Source organism: Myotis yumanensis, unplaced genomic scaffold, assembly GCF_028538775.1.
Source record: "Myotis yumanensis isolate MYYU_CA2020_CCGP unplaced genomic scaffold, mMyoYum1.0.hap1 SCAF_13, whole genome shotgun sequence".
In the NCBI taxonomy this organism is placed as follows: Eukaryota; Metazoa; Chordata; class Mammalia; order Chiroptera; family Vespertilionidae; genus Myotis; species Myotis yumanensis.
This window is the reverse complement of record NW_027223764.1, coordinates 43,787,427-43,811,906: the sequence shown is the minus strand read 5'-3', so window position 1 is coordinate 43,811,906 and position 24,480 is coordinate 43,787,427. Positions and strand designations below refer to the sequence as shown.

Genomic DNA, 24,480 nt, shown 5'->3' with positions numbered 1-24,480 from the left:
AAAAATGTTTATTTACCATGTTGCTATATTAAATATTAACTAGTTTCCTTTGAAGGGTGTTTTTGGTTAATTGCATTTCATATTAAAGTGATAGAAAAATGTGATAGCTTATGAGGATTTCACAACTAGTATTTTGAACAGAGTTGTAGCGTTTCTCTACATATGATCCAGGGACCATGTGCCTCAGAACTACTTGGATACATATTAGAAATGAAAATTCCTTGAGCTCCACCCCAGACCTATAAATCAGAATCTCTGGAGGTAAAGTTGTATGCTAATAAATTCTGGTGGCCTTTGGTATATAATGAAGCTTTAAGCTTTAAAAAATTAATATTTTTATGAATAGATAAATATATATATGTTAGAAGAGTGAAACAGTTCAAAAGGATTGGCCATCAGAAAGTGAACTTTTGATAATTAGGTTATTATATCTTAGTTGAATGAATAAATTGAGATATTGGTCCAAGTACCCTTTTTTCCCCTCAGTATTTTTTAATGATTTTTCCCCCTCTTGACTTAAAAAAAACTTTACTCATTGTAGGAAAGTTGCTTTTTCTTTCTTTTTAAAAAAATAATTCTTTATTGTTGAAAATATTACATATGTTCTCTTTTTGCCCCCATTGATCCCCTCCAGCCTGCCCCTGCCCCCCACTCCAGGTCTTCAGCACCCTATTGTCTGTGTCCATGGGTTATGCACATATGCATACAAGGTCTTTGGTTGATTACCTCCCACCCACCCACTCTCCCCACCTTCCCTCTGAGATTCTGCACTCTGTTCCATGCTTCCATGTCTCTGGATCCACTCCATTCATCAGGTTATTTTGTTAATTAGATTCCACATATGAGTGAGATCCTGTGATACTTGTCTTTCTTTGACTGACTTATTTCACTTAGCATGATACTCTCCAGGTCCCTCCATGCTATCTCAAAGGGTAAGAGATTCTTCTTTTTTACTGCTGCATAGTATTCCATGATATAAATGTACCACAGTTTTTTTTATCCACTCACCTACTGATGAGCACTTGGGCTGTTTCCAGATCTTAGCTATTATAAATTGTGCTGCTATGCAATAGGGGTGCATACATTTTTTCTGATGGGTGTTTCTCGTTTCTTAGGATATATTTCATTGTAGGAAAGTTTTATAAATAGAAAAAGATATAGAAGTCATCCATAAGCCAATCACCCAAAGACACCTACAAACTTTTTTTGTTTCCTTGTTGTATATACCCCCTTCACACACACACTTTTCCCTTTCTTTTACAAAATGAGGCTCATGTTGTATACCACAACATATATTGGGTGCAGTTTCTCAAAGACAAGGAATGTTTTAGAAATAAGACTAGATTTCCTAAATATGTCAACTAACGTCACAAGTGAAGTTTCTACAAACTCTTCTGCCGCTTTTATTTGTGTGTGGTGGTGGTTTTTCCTCCTGGATGGGTGGAGTAAGTCCTCTTTCCTCTACTGAGACATAGCTAAAAATTATGACTAGCAATTCAGAGGTAATTAGTGGATTCTGGCTTATTTGAAAATTACATCTTTAGTTTCTGTTTTCTGTCTCATTTAGAATTTTGGGGCTAAAATCCACTCAGCCCTCAGAAGTAGGCTGTGTTCTACATTTATAATTTATCTGTGGTAAAGGTTGCTTTTGAACTTACACAGTGTCTTCCCCATCATAATTACATTTCAGTCTCAGAAAACATCTTTTCCATTGCTGAAAAAAAGAGAAATTTTAAAAATTCATTTGACACCACAATGATCAGACATAGTTCCTTTGGCTAATTAGTAAGTTCTTGTGGGGTGTTTTTTTTTTTTTCTTTTCACTCGTCACTAGGTTGCACTAGATTAAGCATGCTGTGGAAAATATGCGTTATTTAAATTTATTCCCAAAGCAGAATCATCATGTGACAAGATGGGTATTGGGGTAGAGAGAAAAGAGAAGAGAGCCAAACGTTCAGGCTTTTCATCGAAATCCGATTTAAATCGCCTTTCCTCAAAAGACCAAAAGAACTGACTTGTACCAAATCCTGTGGTTGGCTGATTTTTTCCCCCGGTTCCACTTCACAAGCTCCCTAATTCCCCGCTCTTCGGTTTCTTTCCACTCTGCAACGATAGACCAGGGGGAAGGCCTCCTTGAATTGGGGGTTTTCGTCAAAAAAAGCCGGAGCCACCCCCCGGGAAGGTCCCTATTTAAGGGTTTATCGGGAGGGGACTGACATAATTAGTAAGTTCTTAAAGTAGAAGCAGTAATTGCTACTTTGAAAAAAACAAAAAAAGGCCGCTTTTGTCTCTAGAACTTGGTATAGGGTGACTGTATGTCCTGCTTTATTTGGGGCAGTACTGGTTTACACCTGTTGTTTGGCATAATAATTTTTACTAGTGCCTTCTTTCACTCTCGGAAGCATACTGGTTTGGAAGGTAAATTGTATGGCCCTCTGTTTTATATTACTGTATTCTGATGTTTGCATAACAATAAGCTTATTCATGAGTGTGCTCTTTCTCTTCTAATAGATCCTGACCATCAGAGAGCTAATGGTAACTTAAAATATTTTGAGTATATAATGGCTAAAGAAAAAGATGCCAATAAATCTGCTTCAGATGACCAATCTGATCAGAAAACCACGCTGAAGAAAAAAGGGGTTGCTGCGGATTACCTGCCAGAGAGACAGAAGTACGAAATGCTGTGCCGTGGGGAGGGTATCAAAATGGTAAAGTGGAAAAGCCAATTGTGTGTGTGTGAATGTATGTGTGTGTGTGTGTGTGTGTGTGTTTGTACAAAGCTCTAGAGAGAATCAAGTTCTTTTATATTTAACTCTATGTGATAAAAATCAGAATTACTGCATAAAGTGTTATAGTGTGCCACATCACCTTATTGTGAGGCTCACACAAAATGCTCCAAGTGTTAATAAAATAGCTTTGAAATAAAGCCTGTGAATCATACACCATTCATGCAATTTTGGTAATATTACCCTTTTCATAGATTAAAAGGTGAAGGGATAAAGTTTTTTTCTTATATCTTTAAAAAAAATTGGTTTTAGAGAGGAAGGAAGGGGAAGAGAGAGAGAGAGAGAAATATTGATGTGAGAGAGATACATTGATTGGTTGCCTCCTGTTTGTGCCCTGATTTGAGATTGAACTCACAACCTTCTGGTGCATGGGACCACACCAGCCAGGGCTTCTTATATCTTAATGCAAAAGAGATTTCAGCAGTCTTAAATAGAAATAATATCCCTTCCTAATCTATCCTCTGAAACAATGCATTCATCTATACAATAATCTCTTGTGGTTTTGCTCCTATTCTACCTTGTCGGGATTGTTTAGTGAAACATTTGTCTATTTCAGAAATATTTAAAATTCAGAAAGACTTTTAAGAGATTTTGGCTTTATTTTTTCTTTAAAATAATAAAATATGTCTATAAATATCCCTTTGTTTATTGTGTACTTATATTTATGCATTTGTAACTTAGAGTACTGTACTTTAGGATGGTTCTAGATAATAGGCCAAAAACAAAAGCATTCAAGTCTGGGAAACATAGGTTTTTGTTCAGCCTCAGTACTTTTCAGAGCCCTTTTATGTTACTGTGCATTCTGGATATGGTATACATTGCTTCCCAACATTAACTGGTAATGGAACCCTCTCTTAAGGTACTAGTGTTCAGTTGAAGGTGAGCATAAGTGGGAGGAAGTGTATTAGTGAATTTTCACAGTAAGTATTTTTAAGTGTAAACATTTGAATACGTAGTGTTTAACTTTTTCTCTACTACTGATAAACTCAGGAGGGGCTTTATGTTTTGGTATTGATGACTTTTTGATATTTGATGATTTACTGTTGACAGCATAACCTCTAACAGCAAAAAGTCGATCATATTTTTGTTGACACCTTTGGGTGTTTTAAGTTGATGAAGACCTGGAAGAACAAGTCTACTCTTTCTTTGGGAGCTAATAGTAAAGACAAGGATTATAACACTTTGCTAGACTCATGAAACATTTTTAAAAAATTGACATCTAAACATTTTAGTATATTTTATAAATAAGGACTGTTAAAAAAATAACCACAATACCATTATCACACCTAAAAGAATTCACAGTGGTTCCATTATATCATCAAAATCTAGTTAAGTATTCAAATTTCAAATAGTACATGTTTGTTTTATTTATTTTTTTAATATTCACCCAAGAATATTTTTCCATTAATTTTTAGAGAGAGTAGAAGAGAGAGGGAAAGACAGAGAGAAACATCGATATGAAAGAGACGCATCAATTGGTTGCCTCTTGCACGAGCCTGGGCCAGGGAGGAGCTTGCAACCGAGGTACGTTCATGCCCTTGACCAGAATCGAACCTGGGACCCTTCAGTCCGCAGGCCGGCGCTCTATTCACTGAGCCAAAAAGGGTAGGACAGCACATGTGTTTTATTGCTCTTAATAATTCTTAATGAAGAGAGCAAAATAGATCTATAAGTATAAAACATTAGTCTGCTAATTTGTCAGTTTGTTAATGTGACACACACATGCCAAACCTGCCCAAGATCAAAGGAGCATTCTTTTTCTCAGAATAAGTTCATATCATTATTATGTAAAACATTTATTTGATATGAAACTTTGGATTTTATTTTAGGTAAATAAAGTACATGGAGAGTAAACATGATTCATTGTTTGTTTTAGTATGTTAACTAATAATTAAAACTAATATTATTCCTACTTCATATATGTCATACTTGTTTAATCAAGAGAACAATCAGCAATGCATTAACTTAATTATTAATATTACATAGGTGATTGAAAGAAGCTTTTATTTGCTTTGTTGTCCGCTCTATTTTAAATACCCACTAATAAAAGCACCTGATTTCTTAGTTTAATAACTTATTTTCTCTTGTTTAGAGCTGCCCATTTTTATCTTGGCTTTAAAAGAAACTAACCTTTAAAAAAATTTTTTTTGGCCATAAGCATTTAACTGAGAGGTTGTTTTTTTTTTTTTAATCAAAACCTGGTTAGGTATTTTGTTTTTGTTTTGTTTTCCTTTTAGAAACTTTTTCTTTCAGAATGTTGTCCAGTTACTTTGGGAAGTTTAGAGCAATGCTGATAATTTATTTCATATTTCCATAAACATTTATTTCTTATTTATAACAAATGAACTTTATTTTGATGAGAGGAGGGTAAAAAAACCCTACCTTTTTTCTTAAGGTCTACCATCTCTCTCCCAGAAAATAATCATTAATAAAAAATTTTAAATCCTGAAGGTCCTCTCCTAGTTGGTTGGACTCAGTGGATAGAGTGTTGGCCTCAGACTGAAGGGTCCTGGGTTCGATTCTAGTCAAGGACACACGCCCGGGTTGCAGGCTCGATCCCCAATAGGGAGTGTGCAGGAGGCAGCCGATCAATGATGCTCATCATTGATGTTTCTCTCTCTCTCTCTCTTCCTCTCCCTTCCTCTCTCAAATCAATAAAAATGTATATTTTAAAAAAAATCCTGAAGGTCCTGTTTGATGCAAAGTATTTGTAAAGAACTGGTTTTTTTGGTTGTCTTCTGCAGATAACTTTGTGTATTCATGAGCATGATTACTATTTCTTATCTGCATAGGAACAAGCATTAAAAATATTATTACTCTAATATATTTATCATCTTTTTAACTTTATGTTTAGACTCCTCGGAGACAGAAAAAACTCTTTTGCCGCTACCATGATGGAAACCGGAATCCTAAATTTATTCTGGCTCCAGCCAAACAGGAGGATGAGTGGGACAAGCCCCGTATTATTCGCTTCCATGATATTATTTCTGATGCAGAAATTGAAATTGTCAAAGATCTAGCAAAACCAAGGGTAAGTAACTTTCCCCCCCCCTCTTAATTTATATAACTGTGTATCAGTTTTTCCTTTGTAAGATTACAGGAAAGATCATTGATATGGCACTAACCCCACAGATAGTTTTAGATATCATCACCACATCATAATGGAGTTGTTAACTAAACTGTATTTATACCAGTTTTTCCTTTGTTATCAAAACAAATAATATATCTTGCAAATTGGTTTTTTAAAAATTAAATTTATTGGGGTGACATTGTTTAATAGCATTATATGGAAATAGATTTTAAACTCTTATGAAAATAATAGATGAGATTTTTATTTCACACTTAACAAATTTGTTTCAGCATCCTCCTGAAAAGTTTTCTAAGTACTTTGGAGCCCTTCAGTCTCAGAGACTAATCAGAAATCAACTTTTTCATTCTTCTATTATTTTTATCTGAAAGAATATTTAAAGTATTATTATCCCTTTTTAGGCACATTATTACTGGAAATATATAGTTAGGCACAAGCATCAGGCTAATTTGAAGTAATAACATCATAGCTTTCTGACTTCAACCTACATCATTTATCTTAAAAAGAAAAATAATTTAATGTAAATGCAATCCTATAAACTTAGTGTTTAGTGTAGAAATTCTTCTTTTGTGAGAATATGAGAAAGACTGCCCTTTATGCTCTTGCCTTATTTACTTATTTATTTTTACCATCAGCTTGTTTTTAAAACATGTTTAGTCTTCATTGTAAAGTACAAACTGCCATTACTTTCATAAAGAGATTATTTAATACACACGGCATATTTTTGCTCTTTTATTACACAGGAGTTATCAAATTTCTTCTTTATAGGTCCAGATAGTAAATACTTTTTAGGCTTTGCAGGCCATACAGTCTGTCAAAACCACTCAACTCTGCTGTTGTAGTGCAAAGGCAGCCATAGCATATAATGAGTATGGCTGTGTTCCAATAAAACTTCCTTTCCAAAAGCAGGTGGCCGGCTGAATTTGGCCCATGGCATCATTTGCTGATCCTAGTTATATCGTAAAGATTGAATTATCTGGATAGTTGTACTGCAGAATGACAGAGTTAGAATTGTTGTTGTTAAGTTTTACTGCTTTTCCGAATTGCTACTTTTTGTTTTTGTTTTTTTACCAAAGATTACATTTTAAATGGAAAAGGCAGTCTAATAAATATGGTTGCTTTACAAGTGAATCCTTAAAAATTTCTATGATTTTAATAATTACATAATATTCTATCATTCTCTTGTAGTCCAAGATTTCTATTGTAGTCCATCATTTGTAGTCAATAAGCCCAGTAAACTAAAGTATCTTGGTAGAATATTTATAAAGAGTTCATTTCATCCTGGAGATTGTCTTATGTCTCTAGGTATGGAGGCCAAAGTCTTCCAAAGGGATGCCTCAGTGGTTTTATTTTTAATATGTCAACAGATTCAGTGGCAGTAAGAATTTCATATTTGTTTTGATAACCTCAGAATCATCCTCCTTTAAAAAAAAAAGTGTAAAGTCATTGTCTCGACTGTCATCTTTTTAAATGATTTTTACATTTATGAGTTCTTTTTATTTGCATTGTGCTCAGACCAAGATTATTTCACAGTATAAGTGAAATATATGAGCAGATATCTTGAAGGAAGAAAAGATGGACCTTGAAATAAATTTTGAACATTAACCTTTGTGAAATAGTATCACTAAAAAAAATTAAAGTCAGAAGTTTGGAATGGATCATTAATTGAAATAACCATTTTTATAACTATAAATTAGACTTCAGATTTTAGAAATTTCTCTTTTTCTCACTGTCACATGCTCTAACCATTGAGAGAAATTAAATTTTTAATCTCTTCAAGTACCCTCTATTTATGCAAAACAAAACATTTTTTAAAATAACTTTAAAAATATATAAAAACCTAAAAAAACACATGGGCTTTCAAAGCTCAACACAAGGTGATTGGAAGTCTATGGAGCTATTTTCTCTTTTCAGCTTCCATTATAAAAAATCCTAGAATTCTGACTGGTTGGGTAAATGTGATACATTTTTGTTTTGTAATGCAAGTATTTTGATGGTTGGCTTCACAGCTGAGGCGAGCCACCATTTCAAATCCAATAACAGGAGACTTGGAGACGGTACATTACAGAATTAGCAAAAGGTAAGAGATGTGTATGCTGCATATTTTGATCTCTAATGAGTGTTTTGTACATCCTACAGGAATTACTCATTTCAGGGAAGTAGGTCATTTTCAGTCTCCAGCTCCAGTCACCGCCTGTTTATATACACATGGATAAACTGCTTCGTGTTTCACAGGTCTTTCCCATTAACTAGAAGTTCTGTTTTTAATTTTTAATTGGTCTGTTATTTTTAGGGAATTAATAGACATTGCATCTCTGTTCTGGTCAGGAATTAAATATCCAAGAAATGGCTTGATACTTGTTTTCTTTTCCCCTTTTCTTGCCAAGGGGGAGAAAAAGCAAAAGCAGCAGTCTTTGTTTATGCAGCTCTCTTAACATTCATAAATGCTGCTGTGAATTTACATCAGCCTTCATGGTGATTGTATTGGCATTTGTTCATGCGTCTTGTAAAATACCATTGTCATTTTGGAGTAATCTGTATTCCTCCTGTTGGAGTTTTTATTTTAAAAACCTTGCTGACTTAAAAGTTGGCGATGGAAAGAACAGAGTTATTTTTCTGATTTCTCTTCCAATTGCTATTACTTGTGAATTTAGTTGCCTTTTATTTTGCCAGAGAGACTTAACAACAGTTTTGTCTTGGTGAGAGTTTAAAAAAATGAATTCAAAGAGACTACTAATTATTCTTTTGTTATGATATTTAAAGAACATTAAACTTCTAAATTTGAGAAAGTTCCTGTGAAACCCAGTGCTATATAAGTCATTTACATACAGCTTCAAATGATTTTTTTTTTAAAAAAAGTGAAAGGACAATAAATACACAACAAAAATTTGTCAACTCGTTTTCTCTTGATTTGGAAGTGGCTTTTCTAATTGCCACCTTTCTAAATGTTTTTGCTGATTTGAAACCATTACCTACCATCCAGACCAATCTGAACCCTTCCAATCACCTGTGGCTTGGCAAAACAAAATAAAAACAAAAGTCCAAAATTGCCTGCTACGTGAGTAAGTGCTTGTCCTTTCTCTTTTTTTGTAGCTGAGCCGAGCTACAGTACATGACCCTGAGACTGGAAAATTGACCACAGCACAGTACAGAGTATCTAAGAGGTAAGGGAGTAATGGAGAGAACTTTAGTCATATTTGGACCATTTTCTTTATTGAAAATCTAATTTTCATAAAACTCATGATATGGTTTCAGAGACCTAGGCTGTTAGGCATAGGTGTTTGATGACAACCACACCTGAATTTTCATGATGAACTAATAAACAAACATGGTTATGGGGAAATTAATAGAGATTTATTAAATTTCAAAATCCTTCCCTGGCCAATGTGGCTCAGTTGGTTGAAGCGTTAAAAGGTTGCGGGTTCAATTCCCCATCAGGGCACATACCCAGGTTGCAGTTCAATTCCAGTCCTGGTGCATAAGAGAGACAACCGATGGATGTTTCGCTCTTTCCTTCCCTCCCTCCCCTTTCCTTTTTCCTTTTCCTTTTCCTTTTCCTTTTCTTTTCCTTTCCCTTTCCCTTTTCCTTCCCTTCCTTCCTTCTCTATCTTTCTCTCTAAAATCAATAATAAAAACAACACCCTGCTGTGACTCCCCAAACCCTGCCAGCTAAGTGAAGTTGTATTCTCATATTGAAGGGGGTTCCCAAAGACTCTTCATGGAACAAGGCCTAACTTGGTCTGTATATTAAAGCAGGGGTTTAAACATCTCTGGGTAACCCAGTAGCTGTAGGTATTAAGAAAGTAAATGCCTTTAAAGATTATATAACAAATCATTTGCAAATCCATTGGTTTTAAATTCTTTCACTTTAACAATGTTTAAAGAGAATCTACCAAAGTCTAGATCACTGAAATAATTTTTAATAATAGATAACTGTAACTTATGTATTTAAGGTAAAAGGAGCTCACAGAATGAGTTATATTATTCCAACAGAACTCCTTTTCCATCTACTTAAGAATGTTAATAAGGTTTCTTAAATATCATAAAAATGAAAGTAGGAATATAATTGAGCTGAATTCAGACTCATTCTAGCAACAAGTAATATTTATCCACAGGTACAATACCTAATTGGCAATTACAAAATAAGCCCAATCCATCTCAATAGGAACATCCTATATAATAAAGAGCTACTATGCTAATGGTTGTGACGCCCTCACGCCATAACGACCATTCAGCAGGAGGTCGTGTGCCGCAGGGCAGAGCTGCTGCGTTGCTCCAGAGATGGGGCAGAAGCGGGCCATAACGACCATTCAGCAGGAGGTCGTGTGCCGCAGGGCAGAGCTGCTGCGTTGCTCCAGAGATGGGGCAGAAGCGGGAGGCACCTGGAGGAGGCGGGACCATCCCGTGGCGGGGAAGGCAGGGGTGAGAGCCCGTAGTTCCCTCCTCACCAGCCCTTAGCTACCCACCGCTTGCACTCAGCATGCCACCGCCTACCTGCCAGGGGAAGGAGCACAGTGTGCGCGCTGCCAGGAAGTGGCGCTCAAAACTCCAGAGTAGGCGGGAGGCTTCCACACACTCCTCCAGTGCCATGACAGAGCGGAGCCGCCGCATTGCTCCGGAGACGGGGCGGAAGTGGGGAGGCACTGGAGCAGGCGGGACCAGCCCGAGGTAACTCGTGGGACCGAGGGTGGGGCTTGAAGCAGCTAGAGAAGGCTGGAGGGGTTGGGGGCGGGGCCAGGAGCGGTCAAGCTCTGGGTGGAGAGGTTAGGGTGTCAAGGTGGGGCAGCGTGCAGGTGAGCGGGGCTGCACAATTTCACACACCAGGTCACTAGTTTTAATATATTTTTTTTGTATTTGATAATGACTGTTTAACTGTGTTATTTAGATTACCTGTATTACCAATAATTATAAGTCATCCAGAAGACATTTTTAACACTTAAGCCTTTATGTTATAGATTTATACTTTATCAATTTGCATAGATATTTTTGTAGAGAAGTTCTATGTAATAAAAGTATAATATGCAAATCAACCAAATGGCAGAATGACCAGTCAATGTGGGGTGGACCAGCGAGCAAGCAGCGCCAGGCCAGCTAAGGCGCGTGCTAGTGGGCAGAGGGAGGGGATAGTGATGAGATGTGGCAGCAGCCAGCTGCCACAGAGGGGTGATGGGGGGTGGCCTGCTCGCTGGTCCGTGCTGTCCCCTGATCGGCCCATCTGGTAGCCTCCCGCAGAGGGAGGCCAGACTGAGGCTTAGGCCCTCTCCAGGAGCAGGCTTAAGCTGTCAGTTGGACATCCCCTGAGGACTCCTAGACTGTGAGAGGGCACAGGCTGGGCTGAGGGACCTCCCCACAAGTGCACGAATTTTCATGCACTGGGCCTCTAGTCATATGATAAAAAACTTCTAGGCATAGAAATATATCACTCTCGGACAGGGCTTCTCAACGTCAGCACTACTGGTATATTGGATCAGATAATTCTTTGTATTGGAGGCTGTCCTGAGCTTTGTAGGATGTTGAACAGCATCTCTATCTTGCACCCACTCGATGCCAGTAACACCCTTCACCCCAGTTGTGACAATCAACAATGTCTCCTGACACTGTCCCCTGGTAGGCAAAATCTCCACCACCATCCCCCAGGACTCCACCTCTCCACCCTATTGAGAACCACTGTTCTAGGATAAGAATGGAATTAAAATGAAAGTCCAAGGGAAAAAATGATGTAAAATTGTTAAGTATTACAAATCACTTTATTCATGTATTTTTAAAAATATGTATATGTTTTTTATTGATTTGAGAGAGGAAGGGAGGCGGGGGGAGAGAGAGAGAGAGAGAGAGAGAGAGAGAGAGAGAGAGAAATCAGTGATGAGAGAGAATCACTGATTGGCTGCCTCCTGTGCACCCATTACTGGGGATCGAGCCCACAACACGGACACATGCCCTTGATCAGAATTGAACCCAGGACCCTTCCGTCCGCAGGCCGATGCTTTATCCACTAAGCCAAACTGGTTAGGGCTATTAATGTATTTTTTTTTAAGTGGATGATGGAGGGCATCAAATCATTATGGTAGAGTCCATTGGATATATTAAAATCATCATTTTTCAGAAATTACCACTATTTTCATCCTTTGAAACTATTATTTTAAAAAATTTTAGTTGTCAACTAGAAAATTGTACAAAAGAGTACATAGATTTTAAAAACGATTTTAGGAGGTACTCAAATGAAAAGGATTTGAATATTACTGCTGTAAGTCACAGCAAAAGTACTAGGAAGGCTGGAGGGATTGTGTTGATATGTTTCCTTATTCTTTTGGGGCAGAGCTATATGTTCTTCATATATTAACTTTCATCATCCCCACAAACATATCCTGGTTTCTTGACTGCTCTATACTACTGCCTTCGCCCTTATCCCAGTTAGAAGACATAATTAAAATTTTCTATAATATTATTTTGATTTAGGAGCACTAATAGATGATAAGGATTTGCAGAAACTAATTTGTAGTATGTGTCATGTCTAAAAAAATTAGCCTCATCTATTTTTGAAAATAATAACTTAAGCCATTACATATTTTATCAGAGATTACTGCGTGGTTTTTAGGCATTTTCGCTGTCATAAAGGTTATAAATATCCAAATTCTCCAGATTTGGATGCTTTTAGGAAGCATATGAACCAAAATTTAATGAATTTAGTGTTTTGGAAGTCATTTTTCATATGTTCAGTGCACCTTTTGAAGAAATATCCAGCCCACAGTGTCTGGACTCTTACCAACAAGTCAGTGTAAATTATTCTTGGAAAGGTAACCTACAAGCATTTTTTCATTGAGAACTAAGTATTTCTAAACATTTTAAAATTATTTTTTAAATATTCTAATTTTATAGCTCTGAGAAGCAATTTTATTAAGTTTTTGAGAAAGGCACAACCATACTTCATATTATTTATAGCAGCAGAAAATACTTAGTGAGTAGCATTAGAAGTCTGAGTAACACCAGAATAAATTCACCCAGTCTTGGCAAATTATACCAAGTATGTGAGTATTTCTGTTTAAAACATCCTAGTTAAAAGGGAATTCCATAGCACAGTGATTTTATCTTTACTCTTAGGAAAACACTTTTTTTAAAAAATTAAATCTTTATTGTTCAGATTATTACAGTTGTTCCTCTTTTTTCCCCCCATAGTTCCCCTCAACCTGGTTCCCACCCCACCCTCTGCCCTTACCCCCCCCCCCCCCCCCGCCGTCCTCATCCATAGGTGTACGATTTTTGTCCAATCTCTTCCCACACCCACCACACCCCTCTCTCCCCCACCCCGAGAATAGTCAGTCCACTCCCTTTCTATGCCCCTGATTCTATTATAGTCACCAGTTTATTCTGTTCATCAGATTATTTATTCACTTGATTTTTAGATTCACTTGTTGATAGATGTGTATTTGTTGTTCATAATTTGTACCTTTACCTTTTTCTTCTCTTCTTAAAGGATACCTTTCAGCATTTCCTATAATACTGGTTTGGTGGTGATGAACTCCTTTAGCTTTTTCTTATCTGTGAAGCTCTTTATCTGACCTTCAATTCTGAATGATAGCTTTGCTGGGTAAAGTAATCTTGGTTGTAGGTTCTTTGCATTCATCACTTTGAATATTTCTTGCCACTCCCTTCTGGCCTGCATAGTTTCTATTGAGAAATCAGCTGACAGTTGTATGAGTACTCCCTTGTAGGTAACTAACTTTCTTTCTCTTACTGCTTTTAAGAGTCTCTCTTTGTCTTTTGCTCTTGGCATTTTAATTATGATGTGTCTTGGTGTGGTCCTCTTTGGATTCCTTTTGTTTGAGGTTCTCTGTGCTTCCTGGACTTGTAGGTCTATTTCTTTCACCAGGTAGGGGAAGTTTTCTGTCATTATTTCTTCAAATAGGTTTTCAATATCTTGCTCTCTCTCTTCTTCTGGCACCCCCATAATTCGGATGTTGGTACTCTTGAAGTTGTCCCAGAGGCTCCTTACACTATCTTCATATTTTTGGATTCTTTTTTCTTTTTGTTTTTCTGGTTGGGTGTTTTTTGCTTCTTTGTATTTCAAGTCTTATACTTGATTCTTGCAATCCTCTAGTCTGCTGTTGGAACTCTCTATAATATTCTTTATTTCAGTTAGTGTATGCTTAATTTCTAGTTGGTCCTTTTTCATAACCTCGAGGGTCTCACTAGATTTATGGAGGGTCTCACTAAATTTATCGGTGGTTTCTAGAAAATTCTTGAAAAACCTTACAAGTGTGGTTTTGAACTCTATATCCAGTAGTTTGTTTTCCTCCATTTCTGTCATTTGTGTCCTGTTTCTTTGTCTCCACATTTTGGCTGCTTCCCTGTGTTGATAGAGTGGCTTTCTGTGCTAGGTGTCCTATAGGGCCCAGTGGCTCAGCCTCCCCAATTACCTGAGGTGGACACTCTTGGTGCACCCCTTTGTGGGCTGTGTGCACAGTCTTGTTGTAGTTAAGCCTTGATTGTTGTAGGTACCACTGGGCAGAATTGACCTCCAGGCCAATTGGCTGTGAGAATCAGCTGTGTCTGCAGTGGGAGAACTTCTGTGCTGGAGACACTCTTCTGGGGCAAGACTTGCTTCAGTGGGGCTTTGGTGCTCACTGAGTCTGCCCCCTGAGTGTGTCCCTTATGGATCTGAGGAGTTGTAATCTGGATGGTCCCACTCTGATCACTGGGTATACTGGCTCTTGGATCTCTAAGGAGGTGCTAATTTAGCCTCTGCCTGAGGCTACCCAGCAGGAGCTGTGGAGAGATCTGCAGATTCCTCTTCTTTGTTTGGGGTTTGGAGGTGCCCAGATGAGGTCGAGCTGTGAAGCAATGCAAGTTGCTGTGGGTCCTTGGGCCTTCTTTTGGAAGTTCTGGGTCTCTCTGACCCAGCTGCAGTTTGTTAGGTAATTTTCAGATTGCAAAGGGCCAGGGCATTCATATGCAAAAGCCTCTGTACACAGCTTGGGTGGGGCGGGGTCTCGGGATCAACAGGATGGAGCAAGCAGTTATGGCAGCTCCTCAGTCCTACCCTAAGAGGCTCTGTGTCTCAGTGTCCCGGTAATTGCTGCAAGCACCTCTGAGAGAAAGCTGCCCTCAAGTTCCGCCCAATGCCAGAGAGTCGAGTTTCTCCCAGTATGAGTCTGGGTCCCCAGAGACTCGCCTGGAACTGGAGTTCAGAGTAGTCTGGAGCTTGAGACTCCCTCCCGATTGAAAAAGACACCCGTGTCCTCAGTTGGCAGCCCTTTCCACGTGCGCCTCTGTACCTCTGCATTTTACTTCCACACTACACCTCCTCTGAGTCTCAGTGTGCTTTTCTCTTTCCTTCTAGTTGTAGAATTTCCACTCAGCCAGCCTTCCTGTGGTTCTGGATGATGTCCGTTTTGTCTTTTAGTTGTATTTTTGAAGTTGTTGTGCAAGGCAGCAATTTCCAGTGTTTACCTATGCCGCCACTATCTTGGTTCTCTGTTGGGAAAACACTTTTAAAAATAAAATATATGCCTAGCCAGTGTGGCTCAATGGTTGAGCGTTGGCCCATGAACCAGGAAGTCATGGTTCAATTTCTGGTTAGGGCACATGCCCCGGTTGCAGGTTCGATCCCCCGTAGCGGATGTACAGGAGACAGCCAATCATTTATTCTTTCTCATCATTGATGTTTCTATCCCTCTGTCTACCCTTCCTCTCTCTGAAGTAAGTAAAAATATTTAAAAAATAAAATACATGTTGAAAGAGAGAGTCTTACCTATTAAAGAGGATTTTACTCCATAAGATGTCCAATACAATTCACATTTTAACAAAGAAAAAAGATTTTACTATTTTGGGGATTTAATAGCTATGTTGAGATATTTTCTAACCATCACTGTAAATCTGAATTTTGAAGATTCCTACAAGCGAAATAAGTGAGTGTTTTATGTTTCCTTCATAAATTAAACCTCTGAAAAAGGCATCTAAATGCAAAGTAAAAGAATTTGTGTATTAATGTTAATTAATCTCTCTTGTACTGGGAACATCTGTATTTTGAAAGGGTCAGAAGGGAATTTCAAATATCCATATTTTGAGAAATTTCTAAGTGATTACGTCACCTTCTCTGGAAGTAAAAACATGTTCCAGTATACTAGCAAATAGATTGTTTTGAGGGGAAAAGTATGTGTGGAAATCCATTACTCTTTAAAAACCGTAAAGTTTTTATTTACTTTAGTGATTGACTATGAACTTTTAGCACACCATCTCTGTCTTTGCCAATATTTAAAAAAAACCCTAAATATTTACTACAGCTATTTAATGGAGGAGCTAATAATTTTGGCTAAATCAGAGGAATGGAATTTAGTATTTTGAAAGGTAAGCATTCAGTTATGTGTACCGAAAAGACAGTTGAACTATGAGCTCATAAAATCCAGTTAGAGTAATATAAATGAGATATGCAAATAAATAATCTAATTTGTGTGGTAGTAAAAGCTTCTTTGTTTCTGTTGGGTTATTCTCGGAAGTGGTCCTTTTTTTACACTGGAGTACAGATTTTCTACAGTAAGATACTTTATTGTGCTTGAAATTTAATTTACCCATGTTAATAAGGAATAAGTACAGTATAAAAGTATATTAATATTTTTACAATATAGAGACACATAAATAGCTTTGAATGGTTTCAGTTTTTTAAAAATTGGAATAACTTTATTTTATTTTATTTTATTATTTTATTGTTTTATTGCTTAAAGTATTAAAAGAGTATTACATATGTCTCCTTTTTTCCCCCGCCCTTAACAACCCCCGGCCTCCCCTCCCCCCCAGTGTCTTATGTCCATTGGTTATGCTTATATACATGCATACAAGTCCTTCGGTTGATCTCTTACCGCACCCTCTCCCGCCCCTCAACCCTCCCCGGCTTTCCTGCTGTAATTTGACAGTCTGTTCGAGGCAGCTCTGCCTCTGTATCTATTTTTGTTCAAAAGTTTATAATGGTCTTTATTATCCATGAGTGAGTGAGATTATGTGGTGTTTTTCCTTCATTGACTGGCTTATTTCACTTAGCCTAATGCTCTCCAGTTCCATCCATGCCATTGCAAATGGTAAGAGTTCCTTCTTTTTTACAGCAGTATAGTATTCCATCGTGTAGATGTACCACAGTTTTCTAATCCATTCATCTACTGATGGGCACTTGGGCAGTTTCCAGATCTTAGCTATGGTGAATTGTGCTGCTATGAACATATGGGTGCATAGATCCTTTCTGATTGGTGTTTCTGGTTTCTTGGGATATATTCCTAGAAGTGAGATCACAGGGTCAAATGGGAGTTCCATTTTTAGTTTTTTGAGGAAACTCCATACTGTTCTCCACAGTGGCTGCACCAGTCTGCATTCCCACCAGCAGTGCACAAGTGTTCCTTTTTCTCCACATCCTCTCCAGCACTTGTCGTTTGTGGATTTGTTGATGATAGCCATTCTGACAGGTGTGAGATGGTACCTCATTGTTGTTTTGATTTGCATCTCTCGGATGATTAGTGACTTTGAGCAAGTTTTCATATGTCTCTTGGCTTTCTGACTGTCCTCTTTTGAAAGGTGTCTATTTAGGTCCTTTGCCCATTTTTTGATTGGATTGTTTATCTTCCTTTTGTTAAGTTGTATGAGTTCCCTATAAATTTTGGAGATTAGGCCCTTATCAGATATAACATTGGCAAATATGTTTTCCCACGCAGTGGGCTTTCTTGTTTTGTTGATGGTTTCTTTTGCTGTGCAGAAGCTTTTTATTTTGATGTAGTCCCATTTGTTTATTTTCTCTTTAGTTTCCAATTCCCTAGGAGCTGTATCGGTGAAGAAATTGCTTCGGCATACGTCTGAGATTTTGTTGCCTTTGGATTCTTCTAGTATTTTTATGGTTTCCCGTCGTACATATAAGTCCTTTATCCATTTTGAGTTTATATTTGTGTATGGTGTAAGTTGGTGGTCTAGTTTCATTTTTTGCATGTATCTGTCCAGTTTTCCCAACACCATTTATTGAAGAGACTATCTTGACTCCATTGTATGTTCTTGCCTCCTTTGTCAAATATTAATTGAGCATATTTGTTCGGGCCGATTTCTGAGCTCTCTATTCTATTCCATTGATCTATATGTCTGTTCTTGTGCCAGTACCAGGCAGTTTTGAGAACAGTGGCTTTGTAATACAGCTTGATATCTGGTATTGAGATCCCACCTACTTTGTTCTTTCTCAGGATTGCTGCAGCTATTCGGGGTCTTTTTTTTATTCCAGATGAATTTTTGGAGAGTTCATTCTAGGCCTGTGAAATATGCCGTTGGTATTTTAATGGGAAGTGCGTTGAATTTATAGATCGCTTTGGGTAGTATGGACATTTTAATGATGTTGATTCTACCAAGCCAAGAACATGGTATGTTCTTCCATCTGTTTATGTCTTCCTCTATCTCTTTTTTCAACGTCCTGTAGTTTTCTGAGTAGAGGTCTTTTACCTCCTTAGTTAAGTTTATTCCTAGGTAGCTTAATTTTTTTGGTGTGATGGTAAATGGGATTGTTTTTTTAGTCTCTCTTTCTGTAGGTTCACTATTGGTGTATAGAAATGCCATAGATTTCTTGGTGTTAATTTTGTATCCTGCTACATTGCTGAATTCATTTATTAAGTCTAATAGTTTTTTGATGGTGTCTTTAGGGTTTTTTATGTGTAATAACATGTCATCTGCAAATAAGGACAGTTTTACTTCTTCTTTTCCAATTTGGATGCCTTTTATTTCTTCTTCTTGTCTAATTGCAATGGCTAATACTTCCAGTACTATGTTGAACAGGAGTGGTGAGAGTGGGCATCCCTGTCTTGTTTCTGTTCTTAGGGGAAATGGTGTTAGTTTTTGTCCATTGAGTATGATGTTGGCTATGGGTTTGTCATATATGGCTTTTATTATGTTGAGGTATGATCCTTCTATTCCCACCTTGCTGAGAGTTTTATCAAACATGGGTGTTGGATTTTGTCAAATGCTTTTTCTACGTCAATTGATATGACTGTGGTTTTTTTCTTTCAATTTGTTTATGTGATGTATCACGTTTATTGATTTTCGGATATTGTACCATCCTTGCATCCCTGGGATAAATCCTACTTGGTCATGGTGTATGATCTTTCTGATGTACTGCTGGATCTGATTTGCTAAGATTTTGTTGAGGATTTTGGCATCTATGTTCATGAGGGATATTGGCCTGTAATTCTCTTTCATTGTGTTGTCTTTACCTGGTTTTGGTATTAGGGTGATGCTGGCTTCATAGAATGAGCTTGGAAGTGTTCCTTCCTCTTGAATTTTTTGTAGTAGTCTGAGGAGGATAGGTTTTAATTCTTCCTTGAATGTTTGGTAAAACTCCCCTGTGAAGCTGTCTAGTCCTGGGCTTTTGTTTGCTGGAAGCTTTTTGATGACTGCTTCAATTTCTTCCGTAGTTATTGGCCTGTTGAGATTTTTAGATTCTTCCTGATTGAGTTTTGGAATGTTGTATTTTTCTAGGAATTTGTCCATTTCCTCCAGGTTGTCTAATTTGTTGGAGTAGAGTTGTCCATAGTATTGTTTAACAATCATTTGTATTTCTGTGGGGTCTGTTGTTATTTTGCCTCTATCATTTCTGATTTTGTTTATTTGGGTCCTCTCTCTTTGCTTCTTGGTGAGCCTGGCTAGAGGTTCATCAATCTTGTTTATCCTTTCAAAGAACCAGCTCTTGGTTTCATTGATTTTATGTATTTTTTTTTTGGTCTCTATGTCATTTATTTCTGCTCTAATCTTTATTATCTCCTTCCTTCTGCTCACTCTGGGCTTTTCTTGTTGCTCTCTTTCTAATTCTTTGAGTTGTAGAGTTAGATGATTTACTACCATTTTTTCTTGTCTTTTGAGATAGGCCTGTAGAGCTATAAACTTCCCTCTCAGGATTGCTTTCATTGTGTCCCATAGGTTTTGGATTGTTGTGTTTTCATTGTCATTAGTTTCCAGGATGTTTTTAATTTCTTCTTTGATCTCATTGGTAACCCAATCAATATTTAATAACATGCTATTCAGCTTCCAAGTGTTTGAGTATTTTGGGTTGTTTTTATTGTAGTTTATTTCTAATATTATGCCCTTGTGGTCTGAGAAGATGCTTGGTATGATTTCAGTCTTCTTGAAATTGGGGAGACTTTGTTTGTGACCCAATATGTGGTCTATTTTTGAATATGTCCCATGAGCCCTTGAGAAGAATGTATATTCCATGGCTTTGGGGTGAAGTGTTCTGAAGATGTCAATTAAGTCCATCTGATCTAGTGAGTCATTTAGGATTGCTGTTTCTTTGCTGATTGTTTGTCTAGAGGATTTATCCAGTGATGTCAGTAGTGTATTAAAGTCCCCTACTATGATTGTATTGTTGTCGATCTCTCCTTTGATATCTTCCAGGAGTTTTTTTATGTATTTGGGTGCTCCTGCATTGGGTGCATATATGTTTACCAGGGTTATATCTTCTTGTTGTATTGATCCCTTTAGTATTATGAAGTGGCCTTCCTTATCTCTTGTTATGACCTTCACTTTGAGGTCTATTTTGTCCAACATAAGTATTGCTACCCCAGCTTTTTTTTCATTTCCAGTTGCCTGAAAGATATTTTTCCATCCCTTCACTTTCAGTCTGTGTGGGTCCCTTCTTCTGAGGTGGGTCTCTTGTAGACAGCAAATGTATGGGTCATGTTTTTCTTTATCCATTCAGCCACTTGATGTCTTTTGGTTGGAACATTTAGTCCGTTTACGTTTAAAGTTATTATTGAAAGGTACTTGTTTGTAGCCATTTCTTTTTTTGTGTGGCTGTTTCCTTTCTGAGCTTTTTATTTCTTCTTTTTACACCAGTCCTTTTAGCATTTCTTGCATTGCTGGCTTGGTCGTGATAAACTACCTTAGCCTTTTTTTGTCTGTGAAGCTTCTTATTTCCCCTTCAATTTTGAATGATAGCCTTGCTGGATAGAGTATTCTTGGATTCAGTCCTTTGCTTTGCATCACTTTGTAAATTTCTGTCCATTCTTTTCTGGCCTGATGTGTTTCGGTTGAGAAATCATTTGATAATCTAATAGGAGATCCCTTGAATGTAATTTTCCATCTCTCTCTTGCAGCCTTTAAGATTCTCTCTTTGTCCTGAACATTTGCTATGGTAATTATGATGTGTCTTGGTGTGGGTCTTTTTGGGTTCACCTTGTCTGGGACACTCTGTGCTTGTGTGATTTTTTTCTTCCCCACCTCTGGGAAGTTTTCTGATATTATTTCTTCAAATAGGTTTTCTAACCCTTGTTCCTCTTTCTGTTGTTCTGGTACCCCTATTATTCATATGTTTTTTCGTTTCATGTTGTCCCATAGCTCCCTTAGGCTCTCCTCCTGTCTTTTAATTTTTTTCTCCAATTGCTGTTCAGTTTGGGTGTGTTTTGTTTCCCTGTCTTCTAATTCGCTAATTCGGTCCTCCGCTTCTCCTAGTCTACTGTTGAAACTTTCAGTGGTGTTTTTTATTGCAGCTATATCACTTTTCATTTCTTCTTGGTTCTTACATAATTTATTTATTTTTTCATCTGTTTCTTCTTGCTTCTTGCATAAGTTGTTGATTTTTTCCTCCATCTGGTTTATGCACTCTAGGACCCTTAATCTGAATTCTTTTTCTGTCACGTTGCATGCCTCTGTATCACTTAGCTGCTTTTCTGGCGAGTCCTCCTTTTCTTTCCTTTGGGGGTTTTTTGTCTACCCATGTTTGATCGTATCACCATATCTAGATGTTGAGTCATTCCGTGACTGCTCCTTGGGTGGCAGTGGCTCCTCGGGCTGTGGTTGCTCCTCGGGCGGTTGTGGTAGCAGCTGCTCCTCAGTTGGTAGCAGCTCCTCTAGTGGGTGCTGTTCACAGTCGTGGTGACTCCTCTGGCTGGTGGGGGGAGGCTTCACACACAGCTGCTGTTCCTCAGACAGAGGGTGTGGTGATCAGGAGGCTGCTGTTCCTTGGATGGGGGTGGGCTACATAAGCAGCTGCTACTCCTTCGAATTGTTCTGGAATAACTTTTTAAAAAATATATATTTTATTGATTTTTTACAGAGAGGAAGGGGGAGAGATAGAGAGTTAGAAATATCTATGAGAGAGGAACATCGATCAGCTGCCTCCTGCACACCCCCTACTGGGGATGTGCCCACAATCAAGGTACATGCCCTTGACTGGAATTGAACCTGGGACCCTTCAGTCCGCAGGCTGACACTCTATCCACTGAACCAAACCAATTAGGGCTGGAATAACTTTTAACAGTATTAGACTCTATTGGGTTGATCAGTGCTTCTCAGATAACACAACTTGACAGATCTATAGTATTATGGTGTAATTGACCACTAATGTCAAAGGGACTAGTCTGGATGGTTAGCCTTTCATTGTTAAGTGAAGCACTTAGAGACAAAAATTTGGCAAGTTTTGTCCTCTGTAACTGGCACTTTGGGCTCTGATTTTTTTGGGGGAAATCACATGGTGTGCTATATACCCGAAACTAATACAAAACAATGAATGTAAACTGTAATTGAATGAATGAGTGAATGAATGAATGAATGAAGGTTTAAAAAATCATATAGTGGCCCTAGCCGGTCTGGCTCAGTGTATAGAGTGTTGGCCTGAGGATCAAAGGGTCCTGGGTTCGATTCCTGTTAAGGACGTATACCTTGGTTGCAGGCTCCTCCCCAGCCCAGACCCTGGTTGGGGTGCATGCAGGAGGCAACCAATTGATGTGTTTCTCTCACATCAATATTTCTGTCTTTCCCTTTCCCTTCCACTCTCTGAAAATCAATGGAAAAATATCCTCGGGTGAAGATTTTAAAAAAATTACATAGTGGTTTTGTTAGCTGATTGTGAAATGTTCACTTTTCATATCTGTTGACTTAGAAGAAGAAGATAGTGATAATATTCAAATTATATCACTCATATTTTCCTTTTGGGGGTTTTGTAACAGTCTTTAAAACCTCCAAAATGGTATTGTCTGTCTGTTTATGTGAGCTTGCCTTCCTTACTAATGTATTAGAAGTATAGTCATACAGTGTGAGAATATTGCTCCTTACTCAAAGAAAGCATTCAGGTGATACTTTAAAACATCGTATATTAAAAGAATAAGAGGTTTTCTTAACAACAGAAAATCATTAGAAAGAAAAAAATGTTGAAATGTTGCTCTGTATGTACAACTTAACTCTTAGGTTCTGTCGATAAGACCAAAAGGAAGATATTTTGGGTTATCTCATTATTAAGTGGAAAAAGGGAAGCATAAAATTATCTGGACAAAGAGTTCTGCTTTGCTCTTGGCAAAAAATTGTGTTTTATGGAAAAACACTTCAAAATTTAGTTGACATTTTCAATTATAGTTTTAAAGAGATAAAGAGTTTATTTTTTATTGTTGCTTGTACTTTTGATATCACAGCTACACCACTGTTGAATCTAAGGTCACAAAGATATATGCCTATGCTTTTTTCTAAGAGTTCTATAATTTTAGCTCTTACATTTATGTCTTTAAAACCTTCTTAGTTAATTATTTTTCATATGGCGAGAGTTACAGGTCTAACTTCTTTCTTTTGAATGTGCTTATCCAGTGTCCCAGAACCATTTGTTGACTATAACAAGCATTTCTTGCTTTTGCAAAGTGTAAAGTAAAAGACTGAAATGGTAGTTGCTAGAATGGCAAAGGGAAGGTGTTCTTCTGGGCAGAGGAGATGTCAGACTGAAGAATGAGCAACCGTTGTCAAGGAAAAGATGAACTATAATGGGGAGGCAGTAACTGCGGAAATAGGCCTACGGGTTAGAAAGGGTTGATAAAGGCATAGAGCAGCGGTTCTCAACTTGTGGGTCGCAACCCCTTTGGCGGTCAAACGACCCTTCCACTGGGGTCGCCTAAGACCATCCTGCATATCAGATATTTACATTACGATTCATAACAGTAGCAACATTACAGTTATGAAGTAGCAATGAAAATAATTTTATGGTTGGGTCACAACATGAGGAACTGTGTTTAAAGGGCCAGAAGGTTCAGAATCACTGTTCTAGGGCTACAGGGGCACGGTTCTCCACCCTCCCTACCACTAGGAGAGGCCCCTAGTAGCATTCAGCAGGTACCCACCAAAGTCACCATGTCCATGGTATCAAAGGTATAAAGAATTTTATTTCATTACATCAAAGAAAATGTTAAGAGTATATGTAGGCAAAGACACTTCTGGGAAAGAAGTGGGTGCCAGCCAGACCTCAGCCTTTTGAGGAAATAGGCTGAAGAGGGTTCCCACAGGGTTGGGGGTGCTCTGATCCCTGCAGCACCTGAGAATGGGGTGGATGACCTGTCATAGGTGATCTGGGCCGTGGTAGATAACGTGCTGGCAGGTGTCCCTAGACCGAAAGACCATGGTTCTGAAACAGCACAGGGCTCCGGGCGGAGGGCAGCATTTACAGCTGGGTAAGTGAAAGCAGCATTCTCTGGAGATGTGGTTCGGAAAGGCAGAGGGGTTGGAGTGAAGGTGTATATATTCAGAGTGCATAGAGGCATGGAAACTGTTACATACTTGGGTGTTCTACAGAGGAAGATATTCTTGAGCTTTGTTGATAGTTACTTTGGTACCAAGATTGGGCCT

General features: G+C 38.0%; 1 protein-coding gene across 3 annotated transcripts in view; it reads left to right on the top strand.

The window, feature by feature from the left end:
- The window catches only part of P4HA1 (prolyl 4-hydroxylase subunit alpha 1), an 81,795-nt gene that overhangs the window by 36,908 nt on the left and 20,407 nt on the right, over window positions 1-24,480 (top strand). For 2 of the 3 annotated variants that reach the window (XM_070432955.1, XM_070432957.1), the window contains 3 exons: window positions 2,512-2,708; window positions 5,641-5,817; window positions 7,884-7,954. In XM_070432955.1, coding sequence (XP_070289056.1) covers window positions 2,512-2,708; window positions 5,641-5,817; window positions 7,884-7,954 — 445 coding nt within the window. Of the gene's footprint in view, window positions 1-2,511; window positions 2,709-5,640; window positions 5,818-7,883; window positions 7,955-8,967; window positions 9,039-24,480 lie in introns of all 3 variants that reach the window. The other variant, XM_070432956.1, reaches the window with a different exon arrangement.